The sequence below is a fragment of the Pelobates fuscus genome, chromosome 6 (assembly GCF_036172605.1).
Source record: "Pelobates fuscus isolate aPelFus1 chromosome 6, aPelFus1.pri, whole genome shotgun sequence".
NCBI lineage: Eukaryota > Metazoa > Chordata > Amphibia > Anura > Pelobatidae > Pelobates > Pelobates fuscus.
This window is the reverse complement of record NC_086322.1, coordinates 127,203,654-127,228,023: the sequence shown is the minus strand read 5'-3', so window position 1 is coordinate 127,228,023 and position 24,370 is coordinate 127,203,654. Positions and strand designations below refer to the sequence as shown.

Genomic DNA, 24,370 nt, shown 5'->3' with positions numbered 1-24,370 from the left:
TTCCCTACTACCTGTCCACAAAATCAAAATATCATCAATATAACGGGCCCAATGATGAATAAAGGCCCTGTATGGTGAAAAAACATCAGATGCCACAACTACTTCCTCCCACCAACCTAGGTGGAGATTGGCATATGATGGGGCACAAGCCGTCCCCATCGCAGTGCCCTGTACCTGATGGTAGAATTTTTTTAGAAGAGGAAGTAGTTGTGGCAGAGGATAAACTCAAGAAGTTCCAAGACAAAATTAGAGTGATCATTAAGGTCAGGACCCCTTTTGTCTAGGTAGAATTTAACATGTTGAATGCCCCCCTTGTGTGGTATGGATGAATACAATGCTTCAACGTCACACACATGGTGGGATCAGATACTAGTCTAATACCAGCATGATACCAGGGACTCCTTCCCCCAAATCTCCTACAGCTGCTTAGACAGTTCGTTTAACATTTATATTGCTGGCTATTTAGACTGCAGGCCTCTTTCCTGCAAGGTTGCAAACGCATTCTGGTAGATGTTTGCACATATATATTTGTTATGCACTTGATATACTCTTTGTTCTAATTATAGAGTGTATTTACTTTTGTACTTAGAGATCTTCAGTTTGCTACATTTAGTGTATCTCCCCCCTTTTGGTCATAGTTATTTGCTACTATTTATGGCAATTCTGCCACACACATACTTATAGCATTTCTTCTGACCATATTACTATTATTTTTGGACTAGTCGATTCTATCCTATTAGATCCTAATTTTACTACTTGTTTGTCTAGTATCTGTGTGTAGTATCCCAAGAGGGATTAATAAAGAGTTTTTTGTTCTTTGCTCTCTGCGCTCCACTTTTATATTTATTATTGCAGAGTAGCTTTTTTCACATAAGGATACAAGGTCTTTTTGGGAGGCAGATTGTCTTTAATCTGCAACCCATTAGTCCTATTTTTTTCTTTGTCATCTATGTTGCTTAGTCATAAGTTCTAGCTTGTAACTTATGATTAAGTGCCATTAATGGCACTAACCATTCATAAGTATAAATATGGATGACCTGGATATTTATACCTATGAATTTGCAGTCGTAACGTTTTCAGTCCGAGGTGCTGGATCTTTTGATTGCTAGCGTGTGCTAGTGTGTAAATATCATTACCCAAATTGCTCTTTTTCAGTGCTGAAAACTATAACCACTATAGGGTAAATATCCACAAAGCCGTTCTTTTCACATATAACACATGTTTTCAGATAAACCACAGAGCCATTCGATGCATCCATAGCTCACTTCCTATTTCATTTGTGTGAGCAGCTTTGGAACTTAGGTTTTTTTTTATACATAAAATAATGGTAATAACTGTATCTTAAATAGGTCTGTTTTGTTTAACATTTAAAATTGTGTGTATTGAAGTGATAACCAAATTTAAAACACTAGAATATTTTGATGGCTTTCTCAGGTTAGTATTTGCACGTCTATAGTAATGTAACTTAAGAGTAATGCTGTTTTAAGACTCCAATGAAAACAGAAATACAACACAATGATCTAACCATTACATGTGTTTCCTTCCAATGCAGCTAACAGCAGCTATTTATGACATCACACCCCCTTCTTACCCTTTAAATGAGGTGATTGATGCTAGAATGCATGCAACATTATACCAACTCCTTCTCTTTCACTTCACCGAGTTACAATTAAAGCTACCCCACATATTACTTCGTCAGCCTTGAGCTTTGACATGTTCAGAAATTAGTTTGGCCAATCAGAAGTCTCTCATTCTGGTCTATACACTTAAAGTGTTTGGGTGTAGCTGGTAAGCAGAAATCAAGGTTCTCTGTGCACAGTCTCAATACTGCTTAATGCAGAGATTTCTAGACATTGTTGTTCAATTTAACACTGTTCTAGTTGACAAAGTTGTTAATTGAAACCCAACTCTCAGAAACTGGTGCTGTGGTTCCTGATGTGTACAGCTGTGTTACTAGATACTGCAGGTCTGGATCAAGGGAGAGTACAATAACCAGTCTGACGGAAGCATTGTAGAATGCTGCATTTTGCTTACAAAATCTACATGAAATTTAGACAAAGAAAAGATACAATTGTTTTGTATCTTTGTATCTGCCTATTCTCTGTGTTATTTCCCTAGCTGGTTTTGACAAATTAGTTATCTTATTTTTAAATGAATACAATCTCTGTTTGTAATATTAGTCAAAGGACTGCATTTTAATTTAGTATTTCTATGGGGATGAGTTATAAGAAGCAGTTCCTGACAGCAACACAAAGGAGAAAAAGGTGTTTTAGACATTTATCAGAGCCCATTGCCTCAGAATCATTTATTCTGGTTTAATAAAAAAAATTAAAATAAAAAAACAAAAAAAAAATCAAAGCAACCCTCTCCCACAAACAACAATGCAAACATTAAAATAACATACTTGTCAAGCTGCAATATCTTTTTTACTATATATAAAAAGTGTGCATGTGTAATGCAGCTTAAAGGCTGCCGTGCATGCCAATACCTTCTCTTAATTATTCACTGTTAGTTTTGTTTCACTTTATTTATCATAATTCTAGATAACAAATATTGTAATTCTTTAATATATAGTCTGGCTAATTAGAAAATTGAATAAAGTTTGCAGAGGAGTGTAAGAAAAAGGACAATAAAATCAGTTTAGAGAAACTAATAGTCAGGTGTTTTAACAGAAAGAGTAAATTAAATTAAGCATGAGTGTAAATGCTATTTATGTCCTATAGAATGACACAATGACACTCATTTTACCAACTTAAGAAAAATAAAATACTGTGATGATAACCTTTGCAGAAACAGAACTTCAGTTTGTAGTTGTATATGAGCTTCAATTTGTGCCTTGCATTACTGATTTATTTCACCTTAATGAAATACATTGTTTGGTTCTAATACACTGCAATTAATGATCATATAGTGAAGCAAACTATTCTAATTAGTTCATTCAAATGTGCAGTAAATAATATTATTTTTTGTATTTGCTTATCCTATTCTCTTTCCATCCACTGCCATGCCTCTGATTTGCCGCATGCGTCTAGAAAACATTTGACTAAGAACCATAAGTGAATTTAAATACTTAATTTATATAAATCCAAGTTCATATAAATTCAGGCAAAACTGTCCATTCTATATTTCCTATTATACACCATAATCTTCTGAAATGAAAGTGGCTGATTTTAACTGTTGTGTGCCAGAACAACAGATAACTGGTTGAGCAACCAAAGGGTGTCAGAAAACAGTAGAGTTGCCCTGATACATACTCCTGGTGTCGCAGAGTGCCTGACCCTTTATTTTCATGCTATCAGGAATGAGAAAAATAAAAACATCTTTTACACTGCTGACACATCATGCATGAGACTTGCATTTTGATATTTGTGATAAAGGCACTTTTTCATTCTTCTCATTCCTGGTAGCATATAAATAAAGGCCCAGGCACTCTGCCACACCAGGAGTATGTATCAGGGCAAATCCACTGATTCCTGACACATATGGATGAATGGATGAATTCTAGCATCAATCTCACAGTCTCAGACATGGTATTCAATAATATGTTGAATGTAATTAAGAAATATTGGGAAAGGAATGTGATCAGTGGTGGCTGGTGGTGAAGTTTTAAGACAGTAGGGTGGCCAGACTCCTCCAAAAGGAGTTTGATTCAGCCCCTTAACTCTAATCTCCACCATTTTCCGACCTGTGGCATCTGCCTTCTTTATCCCATGTACTCAACCCCTAATAGTACCCCTACACAGAACTGCATACAATACACAGAGCTAAATTAAGTAACATAGTGATATGCATGCAATATTCAAAGCTAATTACAATACAGAGATACCAATACAATACACAACTCTGCATACAATGCAGTTACCCTTACACAGAGCTAAATTAAGTAACATAGTGATATCTATGCAATATTCAAAGCTAATTATAATACAGAGATACCAATACAATACACAGAATTGCATACAATGCAGAGTTACCCTTACAATACACAGAGCTAAATAAAGTAACATAGTGATATCTATGCAATATTCAAAGCAAATTATAATACAGAGATACCAATACAATACACAGAACTGATTACAATACACAGACACCCATAGAATACCCAGAGCCAGGTACAATGCAGTAAAATACAAAGTACCCAGTACAGAAAGAAGATACCAATACAATACACGGAACTAAGCATAGTACAGAAGTACCCATACAGTACCCATACAGTGACACAGTTGTGGGCACAACACAAGTATATCCATAAAATTCAAAAGCTGGGTACAATACAGAGATACCATAACTATCCCACACAGTCAGTGTCTCTGTGATTTAACAGCGTTCTAATTAACAAAGATGTTAATTGAAATCCAACAGAGCTAAATACAGAGATATGTACAGTAATATGGCTCGGTATAATGCTCCCGCTCTTTCTCTGTCTAACTCTAGCTCTCTAATCCTCTCTAAGTGTCCAACTTTCTCTTTTCTGATCTCATTTTCAGTAGTGCTCCTGCAATGACAACTTTAGCCTTCTAGTAACTGTTGCCGCTACTGCTGCTGCTATGAATCATGTCAATTACTCCAAATTCTCTATTAGCTCTCAGCACATACTCCGAGTAGTCCTCAAACAGCTTGTTAGCTTCTAACTTTTGCCTGGCAGTTGTAGATCATAAACATCTGGAGGGCCAGAGTTTGGAGAGCCCTGAGCAAGGATATGCTTGATGGCAATGAATTATAACCTTGGATATACTTGAGCATAACAGATATTGTAAATTATTCTTCCTGTTAAATCACCTTGCCTATTATTATATTCACAGCTCATTTGTATAGTGGACAGCATTCTTCTAAAACTAAAATAAATGAGACACCAAGTTTTGAACATTTTAATGTAAGCATTTTCAAGAATCATTATCCATTTTTATTCAAAATTGTTGAAATATAATTGCAGTTTCTTACAGCTATTGTGGCAAATAGAAAGAATCTGGTTGTCAATAGTCAACAGATCATAAATGATTTAACATGTAACAAGAGAATTCATAAATGAATCACTAAATTATAAGCCAATTAATTATTCTCATAATGTTATATTACTACGGGAACAGAATGAGATAAAATAATTCACTGTTCTCGTCATTTTATCAAAATGTCAGGAGACAACTATTCCATTCATGTCTAAACGTAATGTTCAATTAATTGCTTTTCAAATTCATTAAGTTGCAATTTGATACAAAATTATAATCAGCAATTATCTACAGATAAATAATATTTTTTTTTCTGTACTGACATGGCTATTAACTAAAGTGTGAATTCAATGTGAATTTCAAATTTAAGGTCAAAATAGCTGAACTAGAAAAATTCTCTAAGTCAACTAAGCCTGCAGTTTAGCTACCCTGGAATAACATTTGAAATTCACTTTAAATTGTCATGGAATTCTTATTTAAGTAAATAATCTAGAAACCCTTGGCATGTGTAATCGTGATCAATTAACTCAAATTATACAATTTGTATAATGTATTTATAGTCTTAATATACACTAAATATGGAACAAAAGTGACATTTAAAAAAAAAAGCTGTACTTTTTGTTGATTAATAAATATAATCCTTGTTTCTACACTTGATAGTTATAATTACAATGAAAGAAATAACTAGATGTAATGTAATAATATTTTTTCTTATTATGTAAAGAAATACTACACAAACCACATTGAGAAGATCTTTAAAACCCCATCCACTTTATTTAAAATACAGCATAAATAAAATAAGCTAAAAAGGTACGTGTTAAAAATACGAGACTACAATACAGTTACGTCATTTATATATTTTTTTTTAATAAAAATACAAGTAACTGTAATTATATTATTAGAGAAATAATTAGTTTTGATATCCTTTGTGCATCTCAAAACAAAAATTACCAGAAATAATATTAAAATTAGGATGATGATGATGAAGGGATGTCATGCTGGGAGGTAGCATTCTAAAAGATAAAGAGAATGTATGGCAGAAGGTACGAGGGCTCAGGTAGTGCTTGGAGGTGGGAGGCAGTAAATCCTGGCTAGGATATAAAGATGGAGGAATATATAGTTACATAGTTAAATAGCGGAAAAGAGATTTGCGTCCATCAAGTTCAGCCTTCCTCACATTTGTATTTTGCTGTTGATCCAAAAGAAGGCAAAAAACCCCAGTTTGAAGCACTTCCAATTTTGCTAGAAACTAGGAAAAAAAATTCCTTCTTGACCCCAGAATGGCATTTAGATTTATCCTTGGATAAAGCAGCTATTAACCTACATTGAAAAATGATATCCTTGAATATTCTATTTTTACAAGTATACATCTAGTTGTTGTTTGAACATCTGTATGGACTCTGATAAAATCACTTCTTCAGGCAGATAATTCCACATCCTTATTGTTCTTACAGTAAAAAAAACGTTTTCTTTGCCTTAGACGAAATCTTCTTTCTTCCAGTCTAAACGCATGAACTCGCGTCCCATGTAAAGTCCAGTTTGTGAATAGATTTCCACACAATGGTTTGTATTGGCCCCGAATATATTTGTATAAAGTTATCATATCCCCTCTCAGGTGACGTTTTTCTAAACTAAAGAGGTTTAAATTTGTTAACCTTTCTTCATAGCTAATATGTTCCATTCCTTTTATTAATTTTGTAGCCTGCCTCTGCACTTTTTTAGTGCCATAATATCCTTCTTTAGGACAGGTGCCCAAAATTTTATAGCATATTTAATATGTGGTCTTACTAGGGATTTATAAAGAGGCAAAATTATATTCTCATCCTGAGAATGAATGCCTCTTTATGCATGACAATACCTTACTGGCCTAAGCCACTGGTGATTGACATTGCACATTGTTGCATAGTTTGTTGTCTATAACAATTTCCAAGCCCTTTTTGTGTGTTGTTATCCCTAATTCACTTCCATTAAGGGTATACGTTGCTTGTGCATTCTTTACGCCAAAGTGCATAACTTTAGTACATAGAGGAACAAGGGTTCTAAAATAAAGGTGCATACTTGATGGAAATTGGTTGCAAAATGGAAGAAAATGGTGCTGGGAAGGAAGAGGCTCTAAGAGGATAGTTTGAAAAGAAGCAGGTACCAATTAGATGGAATATTAGCAGACACTAGGACAGGTGTAGGCAACCTTTGACATTCCAGATGTTGTGGACTACATCTCCCCTTATGCTTTGCCAGCATTATGAACATCAGAGCATTCTGGGAGATGTAGTCCACAACATCGTAGTGCCAAAGGTTGCAAACCCTGCACTAGGATGAAGTGGACCTCAAGTTAAGTGTTGGGAATTAGGCAGATAGTCCTAAGGTAAATAATGAGCAATAGATTCAGTAAGATACAAAGCAAAAGGAAGCGTGTTAAGTTAGGGAAAAATGGTACTTTGATGGATGGACTAAAGTAAGTACTATGATGAAGGGAATGATTGTTACGATGCCTCCCCATGGCGCAGTGCGTTCCCAGAGATTGGCACTTCAGCATTCAGCTTCCTATGTCCCCCGCACGTCATGTTGTCATCCTTGTTCGGATGTCTTTCATGACGCGAAAAACGTTCTCTGTTTCCCTTTTATGTTTAAAGCTATATGGCCCTTTTTATGATATCTATGATAGTGTATATCACTTTCTGGCTCTCCCTATTTCCCTGCCCTGTTTCTGTATACCCAAGAGTGCGTTATTGTCTTTTATGACTGTAGCTTACCTGACTATCCTTACTCTCCATAACCATGACTTTGGCTTGTTTACACATTTTCGTGTACTTCTGTTTTTCTTGACATCGGCCTGCTTATGTTTATTTTGAGTCTGCTTGCAGACATTCTGACTTATTTTCTCTATCCTCCCCACTCTAAGGACCAGTATGCATTCTTGTCTTGTCTCTAACCTAGGTTTGTGAATTGGAGTCAGGTCAGTCCTGACAATGATAAAGGGCATTAGTGCTGCAATTCACCAACAAACCATTTAACTGACAATGTCAACTGTTTCTACATGTATGGCTATTTCCATACTATCTTTAAAATCCTATTAAAAATCTTAAAAAATGTGGAAGATGGTGCTAAAGATGTACTTAATGGACTAGTATATGAAGGGTACACAAATGAATGGATAGGCAATAAGTACTTGGAAAACTGAAGTTGATGCTTAAGATGGAGACATAACTGGGAGAATAGGGAAACGGAACAAAGCAGCTGTGGGGAATGTTAATGGGGGCAAAAAATTGCCAAGTGGCTCATTTACATTATACACTGGCGTGTACCTGCTTGCTACTGTTGTTTAACCTTTTCAATGAGAAAGCCATCAATGGTATTTTAGTATTCATGTATTTTTTGTGTAATTTTTTTTTTTTTTGCTTATACTGTAAAGAACACTATGGAAAGACACAAATATTTACAGTGTTTTTCTTTCCAAAGGTATAAAATAGTATCGCCTCCAGAAGTTTCTTGATATTTTAAAAAATGTTATTCTAATCAAACACCAGCATTGAAACACCATGACGTTTTGTGAAATGATAATTACTTTAAAAACATCAATTTTATACTTGTTATTAGATCCCTGTCTGGTCGAATTGTTGGAGGTGTGTGGTGGTTCTTTACCTTGATCATAATTTCATCCTACACGGCTAACTTAGCTGCTTTCCTTACGGTCGAAAGGATGGTCTCACCAATTGAAAGTGCAGAGGATCTTTCAAAACAAACAGAAATTGCATATGGAACATTGGATTCAGGGTCCACTAAGGAATTTTTTAGGGTAAGAATATACTTTTCTCTAATATTGCAATTTTTAATATTGCTTAGGTTATTTATATTTATATTCAAATTAATATGTCAAGATACCTGTCCGAGAATTATTCACTGAACGAGAAATTGTAAATAATTTAATTGAAAACTGCAGGTCTATCCATCCATTATTTATACATTCATCCAACCATGATGGATTTAAAATCTCTGTCTCTGTTTGAAACTCTCACATTTTACATATTTTGTTCTAAAATAAACTGTAGTATTCAGATTATTTAATATTAGTTCTATTCTATTTTACTCTAGTAATGTCCAGAGAACATTCTCTAATTTTGTGTTATATATTTTCAAATGAATATTCTACTATTGTGTGCTAACATCTAGAATGGCATTTTTACTACAATTTATATCATCTGTGAATTATTTCAGAATATCAGTAACATATCATAATTTTCAGATGATGAGATCTAGTGCAAAAAAATGTTTAGCTAGTTTTCCACAAGGATTTAAATTTGCAGTAGGAGAATTAATATGTAGAACAACAACATGTAGAGCAGTGAAAATAAAGATGTAGGAGTGGAGTAAGACACAGGAACAGGAATAATGAGAGACATTGGAATGAAATGTGGACACACGGGTTGGGGTATGGAGCATCACAATAATTTGTGATAATTTGAAATCCCCAAATTCCAAACTTAAATGTAGTCAAATCACAAACACAACGAAACAGGTAGTAGACGAGCATATTCGTTTTGATATATAATTCTGAATTCCATCCTTGATGCCAAGAAAGAGTTAATTGATCGGAAAAATGATCATTGATGGCTAATATACAGTCACTAAATGTTGATTGTATTCACAGATTAAGTGAGATTTGACCAATAGAGGGAAAATAGGAGAAACAGTAAAAAAAAAATACATTTATATATTATATATTTTCTTTTACAGCTCCGCCTCTCCCCCCCCCCCCTGTATTGGCGTTTTTGTCACTTGATCTGTCAACCAAATGGCAGGAAAATGGGCAGTACACTGATTAGCCCATTTTAACACTCTTTTGGTTCTTGTTCCCAAATCTATTTTTGTTATTGAAATTCAACTCAGCTGAACCACCATATGGCCAAAATATGATAGTTGTGAAAAATGTATTTCATACACACGTTATTCAGCCAAAACATTTCCCCTTAGCATAACTCCACTGTGCACTATCCCTAATACCTATGCAAATTTAAATAAGTAAAGATTGGGTTTTATTATCATTACAATGTTTGTCAAAGTATAAATCCAGTCCTGGCATCATAGTTTCTAATGGCCACCCTGTACATACATCCCTAGATTAAACTACATTTTACAATGAACTTTCTATCCCTTTATACCTAGGAAAAATGCACTTACTAAATGGTGGATGCATTGAGAAGCATTAGTTGCCTCTGCATGGAGTTCTGCAATCCACTGACCACACAGACTAAACCTATTTTCTAAAGAAACCAGTATTAAGGGGGACCAACCATATATGGGACACCCACATAGGAAACCATCATTCTCTTGCCATGGCAATAATATTAATTAGAGCTTAGAAGCCAAGAAGAGAAATAAATGTGAAGTATAGGATAGCTAGTCCTCTCGTAAAAAAAAAAAAAAAACAATCAATACGTAACATGATCCCAATACTATCTATCTATCTATCTATCTATCTATCTATCTATCTATCATAATATTGAATTAACCTGACAACGGTTAAATAATAAAAAGACAATTATTTTTCCCTGTGTATGACTCATTGCAGTTTACTTCTCAGTATGTGCATCTGACTCCCCCACAATTAGCAAGCTATTGCCACACAGAACCTGATGCTAGCCTACGCCATTCACAGCCTACACATTTTAAGAGAATAAGAGAACATTTGAATAATTCCGTTACAAGGAAAAGTCAAATATACAAGGGAGCATGAGTCATAATCTGGAGGCTGAATAATTCTACTGAATTGTTACTGTTTATTTCTATCGATAAAATAACTGCATTTTATTCTTTAACCATTTTAATACTAACTTCCAGTGCAATGTTTCCTCACTGTTGAAATATTAGTTTATTGATTTTCTTTATAATGGTGAATTGTCCCTCCCCCAGCCCCCATCCTCCCTTTTCTTTCTCCTGTTCTTTTTCAATTCCTTTTTGTAAAAAATTTTTTTAAAAACTGTTCAAGACAATAATTTGAAATAAAAATGAAAATATATTAATAGATGTTTTTTTAAAAATATAATCACTACCAACTTTGTGTATTTAGTGCAAAATAGAAGTCATTATATAATGGCATTCACCTTACCTCTTCTCAGGTTAAATGCACGTAGGCTTGATCTATATACCCATTTGATCAGGACTCCCTGGAAAGCACAACACCTTGAATTACTGTCCCAACAAACCTCAGTTATTCCAGCTACCATTTACAATTTATACCATTTATAAATTTATGCACAAAATTATTTTTAAAGTATAAAAGCTGTTCTGAAAAGTATTTCACTATAATGTAGTTGGAATTTCACCACAATGTTTATAAACGGACTAATGAATGGGCAGACAGATATAAAGTTGGACGGACGGATGGATGGTTCCTGGAAAAAAAAATACTTATATAATAAGAATTAGGATGAATAACAAATCCGTAACAATGCACAGACAAAGAGATCCTATTTGAGAGTGTGCTTTTACTTGCCTACTTAAACCACCTTTTATGTGGCCCGTTTAAATCCAAGCTATTGTATTTGGACTTATCTGGTAATCTTTAGACTTCGGTGAGAGCTGTTCTTTTTCCTAGAGAATTTTCATTTACATAGGATCTTCCTCTATTTGAAATCATTCCCGGCATGTCACCTCCTCATTAAACAACTGACATCCTTTGAAGGTCTTGCAGCTCCGGATATACCTATCCCCCATTGTGCCTCAATTATCCACAGGATACTCATGGGAATGATGGTAACTTGTTCCTAAGAATTTATGGGCAGATTGGAAGGGGTCCTTGACTATGTCCATACAGACCAGGATTAACAGAAGACTCTCTCTCTAAAACATTACTCATTGATGGCCACCAATTTCCAAGAGGCTGCGTATAAGCTACTCACCTTTTTGTTATCGCACTTCCGCAATTTTAGCTATAGTTTTTCCCTCAATTGATCCAAATTATTGGTGCTGTGGTCAGCAACTAGGTACATATCTCTGCATCTGGTGGAGCTTTATCTGTATACATACATTCTGGTCTAAGGTCCACACAGTTGTGAAACAGGTACATGGTGATGACCTGGTATTTAGGTACATGTCAAATCCTGTCTTCTATATTGGGCTTTAAGCAGTCAGTGGGCTGCCACCTGATCCTTGCTGCCAGAATATTGATATCTCTATACTGGCTCCCTGAGCGGGTGTCCTCTTTTGGTGGACAGAGTGGAGGGGCAAATGGTGGAGGAATCAATTGTTTCTGCAAAGGCCAGATGGACTGTTATGCAAAGACTTGGATGCATTGGGTCTTAGATACTACTATGGATGACTTCCAAGTGAGATACTATTGGTGAGCTGTTGGAGCCCTCCATCTTCCTTTTCCTCTAACAGCTTTAGGTGGACTTGACTCCTACTTTCTACCTTCTTCCTATTTGCTCTACTTCCCTTCCCACTTTCTCTTTCCCTTTTGTCTTCCATCTCTACTTCTCCTTCCCCCCTTGATCTATATCCCCTTTCTTAATTTTTTGAGATTATTTATAATTTGTGAGAAAGCAGTTACATAGTGGCTGCACAACGATTCACTTAACAGTAGTCTTTGTTAAGACTGGATGAACTAGCCCGTCAGTACGATAGTGTACCTTTCTTTCATGGAGTGTTTTTTTTTTTGTGTATGTTTTTACTTGTCACTTTTTATTTTTCCTTATTTTCATTACCATTTATTCTGTGGTGCACGTCGTGATCCTGGTTTACATCTTGCACTATTTGAGATCACTCCTGGCACATTATCTCCTCACTAGACAACTGACACCCATTCAAGGCCTTGCAAATTCAGACGTAACAGTCCCCCATTGTGTCTCAACTATCTACAGGATACTCATGGGAATGGAGCTTGTTCTTAAGCATTCATGGGCAGATTGGAAGGGATTCTTGACCATGATAGTTCACTTTATACCTAAAACATCCCTCTTTGATGGCCACCTGTTGGCAGCGTATAAGCTACTTAGCTTTTTGGTATCATACTCCCTGTTTTGGTTATGTTTTTTCCTCAATTGTTTAAAAAATTGTTGGCGCTGTGGTAGGCAACCAGTTACATATCCCCAGCTTCAATTGTATACATGCATTCTGGTCTGGCATTCACACAGTTACATGGTGATTACCTGGTATTTAGGCAACTTAATGGTACTTAATGGATTTACCTTAAACGGAGGGAGGAAAGGTAGGGTTGGCTTTTCCAAGAAATTAACCTATACATTGTGTTATATCACTCACCGAGGAAAACAATTTTAGATTTAAAGAGGCAAGCTCAGCTCTGTAACAGTCAGTGCTCATTCTATAGGTTGCAGCACAAAGAGGTCCCTCTAACTGTAACTGTAATAACTGCATAAACTAGTAATAAGTTCCTAGTCTATGCCTTCTGTGAGTGACATAAAAGGAAGATTTGTTTTCCATACAACCTGTGTGTAGGACATGTGCCTACTGACTAGGCATACATTGTGCAAGTCTCTACCTCCAATCCATGGCTCTCAGAGACAGCTCAGCCATGGTGTGCACATCTGGCAGCTCAAGACTACAGTCACATTCACAAAATTGTGAATTAGTCTGCTAATAGACAGTGAGAAGCAGCATAGGTCCTAAAAGCTTATTCAGCAATTTTGCACATCTTATGTGACAGGTGCTGAATTACCTTACCCACATAAAATCGCTGCAGTGGGTTATATGGAATGAATTAAGATCAGAATGAGAGTATTGTGATTGTTGGATCCTCTTCATGCACTAAGGTGCATTTTATTGATGCTTCAGGTCAGTGGATTAGCAGCTGCAGTCATTTTAAAGGTAACTTTTTTTAAATTTAATATCATAAATCGATTTATTTTTTACATGTTTTGTTTAAATCATGTTTATTGAAGATACAGTGAGATACAATAATCTAACTTCAAAGTATACTCTGTATATACATCAAAATGCAACAGGCAATTGAGAGAGTTTAATATAAAATCTAATATAATACATTTAAAAGAGGTCATTACAAGTATGAAGTGTTTTTTTAAACATATACAGTGATGAACTTCCATTATTCTGCTTCGGTAAAATTAAATGTTTTTTTTATTTTTTTAAATTAGGGGTCAATGAATAGTTAAACTGCAAAAAAAACACATGTTCTAAGCATTGTTGATAACGTAGAGAGCAAAACAATATCTGTTAACACTATTTTAAATTTTATGTTAATAAAGCTCATGTTTAAATATAATTAAACTTTAATCAGGTTTAATGTTACCTGAGCTGTAACAAGTTTATATTTATAAGTCTGCTTACAAGTTTTGTAGAAAACGAATTATCAAATAGATTCTGCAATAACAGCTTCATGTGAAAATGATTTACATATTTGAATCCCTTCACTGTTGAATTTTTTTAATAATTTGAAACATGGTGAGCATAGCTAGCACATAAAGACAGGACAAAACAGCAGTCGCATACATAGATTGTAGTTGTAATAATACAGAATATCCAAATAATACAGAAGACACACATATGTGAGTGAATAACACCAGATATCTATATCAAAAAGAGAACTGCAGACTGCTATTACAGCGTGCAAAGAAAAGAATGTACGGAGTAAGCTGCAGTTTTGCAGATTATGCAAACTATGTAGAAATGTTCAGAGGAATATGTGTAATAGGTTGCTGTGTAATTGGGTCAAGTGGTTCTGTGTCATATGCCCCCAGGGGAATACCGCTGGGGCGGACTTAGAGACCAGTGTAATGGGTTCTGATCTCTCATAGTTCTAAATTTGATGCAACAATAAGCATCTGACTCACCTCAGGACACCCTGCCCAGCCATTATCACTTCTGTTTTGTTATGGGATAAGGTGAAAACAAAATTTGCCCTTGCTTTCGCCATATCCATATTACAGAATAGAGAGTTTCTACCCAGTTATGGTGGCTAGGCACTTAACAGTTTAAGCCCCTTAATCATAATTATTTTGTTGTGTCAATAAATGAGCTGTGCCAAGCTAGTGCACTTCAAGCAAAAGATTGTTTCCAATATCTGTAACTCAGGGATTACACCCAGACAGCTAGTGTTGATCAAGCTCTGTACAAAGTCCACCCATTTTTGAGAATCTGTGTGATAAGGGGTTTGGTCGGAAGGGTCTTATATCTCTGCTGTATAATGCTATTTGTTTTGGATGTGGGGAGTGCTTTCCTTTGTTTAGCAGTGGGAATGAGACTTGGTGGAGTCTGGGAAGTAGAACGCAAATAATTAAGACTATAATGAGGTGGTAAACCACCTCTGGCAATCTGTGCATAATGGGGAGGACCTACACCAACTTGTGTTGGCGGCACTGTGGCATTAAAGATACCTATACGGACATGTGGTGGGATTGTCCTTAGGTGACATCTTTCTGGGAAAGCATAGAAACATTACTATATAGGGTCTTTAGACGACCAATTGATTTATTGACCCCTGGGTGTTCAATTTATCCAAACCCATTGATAGCTTTCCAATTGTAGTGGCACTTACCCTTTCCAGGGGCCAGCCGGGGTCCTCTGTTCGAGCCGCACGCGGTCCTGCTGCTGCACGAGCCGCGCACGACTCATCCGAAGGCAGGAACAGGAAGGCGGGCAGTGACCGCGAGAAGCGGTCACATGTCCCGCCTGACTCTAAGAGCGCGCCGCGGGTCTCGGGCACGCTCTTAAAAGGACAGTGGGAGCCTAAATTAGAAAAAGCCTCCCATTGGTTCCTGTCATGCCACACTCCCCATACACTTACCTTTTGGGGCGTGGAGATGACAGGGACCAATCAAAATAGATGTTTAGTTATTTATACTCACCTTTTTCCCTTGGTTCCTTGCCCTATCGTGGTTTCTGTTTCAGTTCCATTTAGCGCTTGTTGTATTCGGTTGCGTTCCTTCGTACTTGACCTTGGCTTTGTTTTCTGACTACGTTATCTCTTTATCCTTATCTGTTCTGTTTGCCGGCTTGTTGTTTACTGTGTACCAGACCCCGGCTAGTCCTAGTTTATGCTGTCTCTTTGTGCCCTTGACCTCGGATCGTTCCTGGCTCTGTACTTCTCCTATATAAGTCAAGTCCGGGCACTCTAAGATCCGGTAAACGTATCTCCCGTCTGTTTTGTCTTTTGTTTAGCTGAATTCTGCGTGTTGGGGTATATTCTCGTTACACCAATATGCTCTCAGAAACTGTTTAACATGCTGACATTAGCTGTGTACAGGGCTTTGGTGGCAGGTTGGTAAAGGGCAACAGTGCCCACTGTGGCAAAAGTTAGAGTCAAAATCATGGATAACTATCAAATGGACAAATGGACGATAACACCTAGCAATCATTTACAATAGTGTGGTCCCCAGTGAAGGAGAGGGAGGGTTAACTGGGAGGGAGATGTTTCGTGCTGGCTCTCTTTGTTTTGTTACTCAGTTATTTATGTTCTTTGTTTTAGTATTAATTTATGTTTCATTTATGCATTTGTTTCTGTATTTGGTTCTTTTGGTTTCTTAAATGTATAGGTTTCCTGTTCTTTGACATTTATTGACACGTCTATAATGACTTAGGCAATCCATATATCGCTCAATGTACTTTCCAGAACGCTTGCCTTTATCTATATTCTGCGACTGCATTTATGGGCTTTACTGATTGTTGTTTTGTTGTTTTATATAAAAAATGTGGGTACACTTTGAGGTGATTTCTATGCTACTGTTTGTACATCCATGTGTGCCTGTCTTTAACCCCTTAAGGACCAAACTTCTGGAATAAAAGGGAATCATGACGTGTCACACACGTCATGTGTCCTTAAGGGGTTAAATAATAAAAAAAAAATGTACAGAAGAAGCAGCATTTGTGGAGAGCGACCAAATTGTGCGCTATAATTTCTCAAAGCCAAAGGTAGTCGGAAATCATATGATTAACGCTTCAATAATTTAATAGGCTGCAGAATTTAGTAAATACATTAACCTCTTCAAAAATGAATTGCAGTTGAATTATTATTCATCAATCATATGTCATTATATCATGTTTATGGAGCATGTAGCAGTTTTGTATTTAGATTTGAGAAAAAAAATTGCTTCTCAACGAATGTCGCTAGAAGTGTATTCAAGTTTAGAGAGAAAGAAGTAAAGTAAAAGACAAATGGAACTAGAAATATCTGCCCTTGATAAAAGTGTTTTCAATGGAAAACACTGTCCTTCAATTCAATCCAGATGAAAGACGAGTAATGTGTGATAAATTCTCTGAAATGACCTAAGATAAAAATACTGGAGGAATAGAACTATGTGAATTACAATGTGCCAGCTCTAAAAATGAATATGTGTCACAAAAGACAGTTTCCTTGTCCTTGGCTGAAATCTGATTAAAATGAGTCAAGCAATTTATTAATGCTAAAAAAAGGAATTTCAGTACAAGCAAATGTGCATTGACATGCTGGAAAATGAAAACTCATTAACTAAATTAATTTCTAGGCAGATTCAAATAAAGTGTTTTTCTTAGTGATAAATAAAAAAAATATATAATTTTTAAAATGTATAATGCTGCTGAGAAATTTCAAATGAATATAATACCGTGACCTTTTTTTAATGAGCTGTGGATTTAATCTTAGCCTAGATTGATATAAATCTATAATATAAATATATCGAAGTATTTTGAACTCATCACAGCAGACGATAACCCTAATACCACCATACTGCACCGAAAGAAACATGCAGCGACCCCAGAAGATAATTTCAACGACTTGCAAGTTTTGTCAGTGAAGTAAGACTGATGTTTCTCCATTAGGATTGCCCTATGTAGTTAGACCAAACTCTAAAAATATTCAAACTAAAACAAATTGCTGGAGATACCAAGAATCAACAAAGCTTAATAATGTGTCCAAAGGGATTCTGCCCACAAAGGAAACATTTCCATATCAATATTATATTTAGCCATATTCTAGACAAGTCTTCACCAGTTAAAAGAAGCACAGAATCAATAGGCACAAATGCCCGAGAACAACTCTAGATAATGCTTAGAAAGATTGCAATGATATTATGATGAGTGTGCACAAAAAATACTATCATATGAAACAGATGTCTATAGTGACAGAGAAAAAAAAAATAATACATGGAAATGCACAGATGTTTATAGTACCAGAGAAAAATATATATGAAAATAAAAGTGAAAAAAAATTATATAATCGTGGGTAGAGTGAGGATAGATAGAAGCAATTGCTCTGACAGCAGCACTAATTCTGACCCTGATGACTGCAATCGTAGCTGCTTACTGAACTTGGTTGGATTTTTACTGCGTTGCTAATTACATGCCACCAGAAAAAGAATATACATAGCTAAGTATATGGATTCTGCAAAGAAAATATGAATCATACAGTTACTATGTTTTCAACAGTATAATTAAACATATTCGGTATAATATTATAAATTACCCCTATGCAGGTCAGGGTGTTGTGTATTAATATGTGCATAAAAAAGGAAACATTTTATCACATTGGTTAAAAGTGTTCGTGACCTGAATTAAAATGCAATATCTTGTTAGAATTATTCTCCATGCTTTCTCCAAACCATTGGCACTGAAAAAAGCCATTTGGCAGGATCAATGAACCCAGCCTGTTATTTATCTAATGTACATGATGCTATGAGGAGCCTCCTGCTTCTTTGAGATTTTAGTTATTCCCCCCCCCCCCCAAATAACTAAAATTTACAAATGGTTGACACACAGACAGTAAAAAAGCACAATAGCACAACCTATAAAAATACTTTAAACATCAATCATCACTTTTTCGCAACATATGTTATTAAATTACATGAAAGGACTAGCCATGGCATTTACAGAATGGGCCATGGTCAGTACGGTAATATTATAATTATAACTGTCCAGGAACAGCGCAAAAACAAAACAAGATGCACAGAAATTGGAAAAGTACAAGAGAAAGCTAGTGGTGACATCTCAAATTGGGAATCAGGGAAAAAATAAACAAACTGGGATCTCCAAGGGGTGAAACAACTCTAATTAAACTGGGTGTAACTGCAGATCTCTAGGAACAAGTGCACCCTACTGGGGAGCCACCAGTCTTTACAATTTCCAATTCCCCCGGCCCCCCCAAAAATGTATGCACAAATGGTCATACCAGGAAATGAAGGAATTATTTCCATCATGCAGAAAGACCAGGTCTGGTTACACCCACCTTCCACATAATCATAAGTTACATTATGATTCAAGGAACACTATAGCATTCCTAATAGAAACTTGCATGCCTAAAACAATAGTGCCCCAGTCCCTAATTAAATACAGGTCCGTCCCCCCACCATTTGCCATAAAATTAATAAAGTAAAGGTTTTTACTCACCTTTTTCCAGTGCCAAGGTTCCCACACTGCTGCTCATCTCTCTGCTTCCGTGACGTCAAGGAGGCAGCACGGCCTCCTTCCTCACGGCCCAATTCAATTCTTCTCATAGAGGAGCATTGGGGGCCAGATGCGATTGTGCACATGTCCAAGCTTCCTCATTGGAATGCATAGTATTTAATGCTTTCCTCTGACCTTCTGCATCACGGGACCGAGATTTACTGGATCAGTGCGGCAGGACGAAACCAAGTCTATTTATTAAATGATGACCAATGAATTGCATATACTTTTATATATATATATGACGTTTGTATATCTTGGATTCCAGAGTAAAATGTAATCTTCATGTTTGCTGGTGATTTTGTTAGCACAATATATTGTTTACATTTGATAATTAGCGAACAAGAGCCATAGCCTTCACACAGCATTCACATTGAAATATATTTTTAGTACATGAAATTCTTTGAACTCCATAATGAAAAATGGCTTGCCAGGACCATCATAATTTAATCTGATTTAACTAACTTTGCGTAATCAATAAATGAAAGAGTCCTTTTATGCTTTCGCTCCCAACATCATGTATTTAACTTGCTTCCCTTTTGCTTTAGAATGAATCTTTGCTTTTCATAGAAATTAATTGACCTGCCAGAATTCTAAGCAGATCATCTGCATCTCTGCAGAGGGGCTACAAATGTGGTTATACCTCCTCATTCTTTGTAAATTAAAATATATAGCTGTATTCCAAACAGCAAGGGAGAAAAGCAGAGGAATGACACTGAGATCTTCTCAGAGCATCTGCAAGACCAGCATGAAATAACACTTACTGTACTTACTGTATGTTTTATGCCTACAGATATTATTTTTACATTCAGATAGCATCTTTGCACCAAGGATATAACATTCAAAAATGTGACACTTATGTAAATAAAATATAGTTAAAGATTAAAAATGTAGATACATAGAAAATGAATAAGTACTTTTTGGGTCATACACTTACAGTACGTGCTATCTATATATACCATGTTTTGAGAAAAATTGCAGATTTTTTTAATGAAAAGAACTTAGTAGTAAAGGGTTTTGTCATTGTATTTAGGACACTAAACTGTAACACTATAACAGCAAGCATTTTGCTATTGCACATGCAGTTTATGTTACATGAACACTCCAGGCACCATTACACCTTATTAGAATACCCAGGACATACTTGAAAACGAGAGAAATCTCAATGTACCTTTGCTGGTAAAATATTTTATAAATTAATAAATAAATAGAATTAAGGTCTTATGGTGCAAAGAGGTTGTGGGCCTTTCAGCTCTGCCCATCAGCAGGGCCCAGACTGAGGCTAAGTTTGAAGATTTTAGGACTGAAGACTTTGTGATTAAACAGTTTGTTAATGACTTATCCTCTTGAGGTAAGCTGGAGCCAGGGACCTCCTCACACAATAACATAATTACGAAGAAGTTGCTAAGGTGTCAGGCATGTTCCTTTAAAGTATACATTTAATTATTTTAGTTACACAAATTATATTTTTATAAGAAAGTACAAAAGAAAAAAGTTATTATAGAAAATGATAGATTATTTGAGAATATAGCAATACTATCATGGCTAGTCAGTGTTAACTGTCTTTAATGACAGACTAGCGACATATAACTTTAAATGACCCCTCAAAGAAGCATGTAAGAAGCAAAGTAAAAATACTTTGTGATTGATAATCTTAATGGCTACTCATGAGAACAATATCCTTTTCAGTACGATTAATTACGATCACTCATGCTCAAATGCAATGAAATTATTGCCTTATTGTTTTTGTTTAGATTGATAGGTTCTGTGTGTAGTGCATGTACAAATAAATTTACTAATTATTATAACTGTGCATCAGTAAAGTCATTTCTGCAAATGGTACAATTAAACATGCATATTAATTAATTACTGATGGACAAAAAGGATTAATATTACAGCTAGACAAAGAAAACAAAATAACTAAAAAACATGAACATGGGTTACAAATATATATCTAGATAGATAGATATCTATATGCATTACCCATGTTCACGTTTATAGTGACCTATAAAATGTTCAGACATTCAGTATTATTAATATCTCTTTCCATGAGAATTCTATACCCTCACCCCTATATCTCACCTTACCCTCCATCTCTCTATAACTTGATTGTGTTACAATTACCTTTACCCTGCTGTTTTCCTTTACCTATGAGATATTACGTTAGTGGGATATTACCCTAAATTCTTAACTACCCATGGGGGTCCTACATGTAAAGATGTTAAGGGTTATGATTCCTTCTCTCTTAACGCACTATAACTTGCCTATGAGCTAAAGTATCCCTGCCTTGGTTATTTTTTTAAAAGTTAGGTTTTATTCTTTCATCCAATACTGTTCTCCCCTCTCTGGATATCCTTTTGTTTGAAGATCTCTGAGTTTTTTCATTTATTGATTAGATGCTGTCTAGTGAATAAACACTTCTAAGGCACAATTTACTAAAATGTTTCAAAGTTTTCTTAATGGGTAATAGATCACAAGCTGTTAGCCTTCCACATATCTCTTAAGGAGTATTTGCAAAGTTTCAGTAATTATTGTTCTTCACCTTTAGTTTAAAATAGTTATATTCCTTAAATATAAAGAGTCATGGAGATAGAAGATAATTTATTTACTTCAAAAGCATTCAACCATTCAGACATTGCTCAATTGTATTGATTGAATTCAGCGGGACTTCCCACATTTCTGTGTGATCTTCTATGTGCTGACTTTAAAACATGTCACGTGGTGATGTTGGTCATCTCCCTTAAAAATTGATAAAGTGTGTAAAAGAGCTTGTGCATTAATTTGCTTTAAATATATCATGCTGAGATACATCATGTGAAATTGTCATCTGTCTTTTTTAATATGTCATAAAACAGATGCAGCATAAAAAAACATAGTCAGGATAACACAATTTTAAAATATATTATTCTTTCAAACAAGTAGGGCCTGATTTACACGTCAAGTGCTTGCGAGCACAAAATTCTTATATGCTCCTGCTCCCCCCCACCCATAAAAAAGAAAATGCAGCTAAAGTGAGGTTAATGAATGTATTAACTAGACATTACAGTAATAAAAATGGCTAAAGCATATATTGTTATCTGATAACTGCATATGCATGTAATTATTCTTACTGTAGTGTATCATGTTTGAATATGTGAGTATAGTGAGTTTATACAGCTGTGTAAATGCATGTAGGGTTAAAAATAATTTTAGACGTAGTTAGAGTAAAGGGAGTCCAAGGTTAGACACAGCTTAAAGAGTGTTTAGTGTTAAGAGGATTAAAAACTTGAGAGGGGTATAGTGGGTTTAGGATTTGAGCACTTAAGGTTGATACTAAGGAAATGGTTTGAATAGGTTTTGGGAGTGGTTAAATTTAGGAATAGGAGAAGGGGTGTTAATGGCATATGGAGTTTTAAGTAAATAAAATATTTTTCTCTCCATCCCCAGCAATACTCACACTGTGACACATTAATTAATTCATTATAAACTAGTTAAAAAATGTATTGTGGGGTAACATTGTCAAGAGCTTTGTAGGCTAGCGTTCAAAATTTGAATTGGGTCCTAAAGGGTAGAGGAAGCCAATATGCCGATTATCTTCTGTGTTCTTAATTTTCTACTTTTTATATTTCTCTTGTGCGCCATATAATATGCAGAACTAAGGAAGTGTGATATTACATGAGTTGAATGTTAGCAGGAAGACACACATTTCTTTTTCTATTTTTTTTTTATAATAAAAGTATTCTCTTACAACTTTTAAGTTGATCTCATCATTCACAGCTTCATGAAAGTGTAATGTGTTTTAATATATTTCTCAACTTTTACCAAGGTAGGTGTGAAATAACACACATAGCTTGAAGTTATTGTGTAGCAAGAACATAAGTGAGATCAACTTTGTATGACATTTATTAAAACATGCTCCAATTAATGTTCTAAAAACAAATTATACATATTCTTACTTGTGTCCTGAAAATGGGCATACCCTGGTTGGATTGAAATACTTACAACACTGAGTGAATAGCTGTCATTTGGGATTCAAGGAGTCAGAGTAGGATTAACACACAGACTGCCTTAGGCAGCTGTCTAGGGATCCATGGTTACACAAGGTTCTGTAAAATCTAAATCCTTTTCTATAAGACGTATATAATTTACAAGCAACCTTCAAACAGATCATTATATTGAAAATGTAATTGCAACCTTCAATGACCTGCATGATACAGATGCTTGGTGTAACAGTACTTACAAGGCCTTGTGTCCTTGACAACATTTCAATATTTCTGGTATCCCTGAATAACAATCTTTACACAAAATTCCTGTTTCGTTGCATGTGTATTTACCAATTATGAATACAGTGTTTGAAATATTTTTAAGCTACAGATTTACTAACTTTTGGCAGATAATTATCCAGTCAGCATCATGATAGCAAAAAGGGTTGGATAAAGATAATTTAAATGGTCCCTCTAACCAATACAACAACTACACCCTGGTTTAGTGGTTATAGTGCTGTTAGGCTAGTAATGCAATGCATCTATCTATGAATCTATAGATAATAATGTGTGTGCAGTTAGACGAAAACTTGCAATGGAATGTAAATTTGGTCAATATTTGCAATGTGTTTATTGACGAAGGTTGTCAACTGGCATTTTCAGTCAATCAGTTTTGTGCATATATGGAGGAAACTGATATTGTTAATGTGAAAGTGTAACTTCATCTTTAGCAATATGGTGAACAAGAGGCTGGGCTATGGGAAAACTTCTGCCCTTAGTTAGTTCATTGTGTCAGTAGGATTGTGTCAGTAGTCTGCTAGCAGCATAACTAGTAAAATAACATTCATGTTGGTTTTTTTTTGTTTTTTTAATACTCAGCTATCGCACAGTTGCCTTGGAATTCCCATGATCCAAAGTTCCCATCTTAAACAAACCTTATTGTGTTCCAAAATATATATTTTTTTTCAAAAGTCAGTTGAAAGTCAAAATTTAGTAAGCAAATACCTTCTTCATTTATTAAGCAACTGTCTATCTGGACAGTGTCTATCTGGACATCCATTCATTCAAAACTGA

The 24,370-nt window shown here is 35.4% G+C and overlaps 1 protein-coding gene across 5 annotated transcripts in view; it reads left to right on the top strand.

Moving 5' to 3' along the window:
* GRIA2 (glutamate ionotropic receptor AMPA type subunit 2) overlaps positions 1 to 24,370 on the top strand; it is a 145,375-nt gene that overhangs the window by 116,829 nt on the left and 4,176 nt on the right. For all 5 annotated transcript variants that reach the window (XR_010091252.1, XM_063458238.1, XM_063458236.1 and 2 more), the window contains exon 12: positions 8,544 to 8,742. Coding sequence is in view for 4 of the 5 variants with exons in the window: in XM_063458238.1 (XP_063314308.1) it covers positions 8,544 to 8,742 (199 nt within the window). In the remaining variant the exon portion in view is untranslated. The remainder of the gene's footprint in view (positions 1 to 8,543; positions 8,743 to 24,370) is intronic.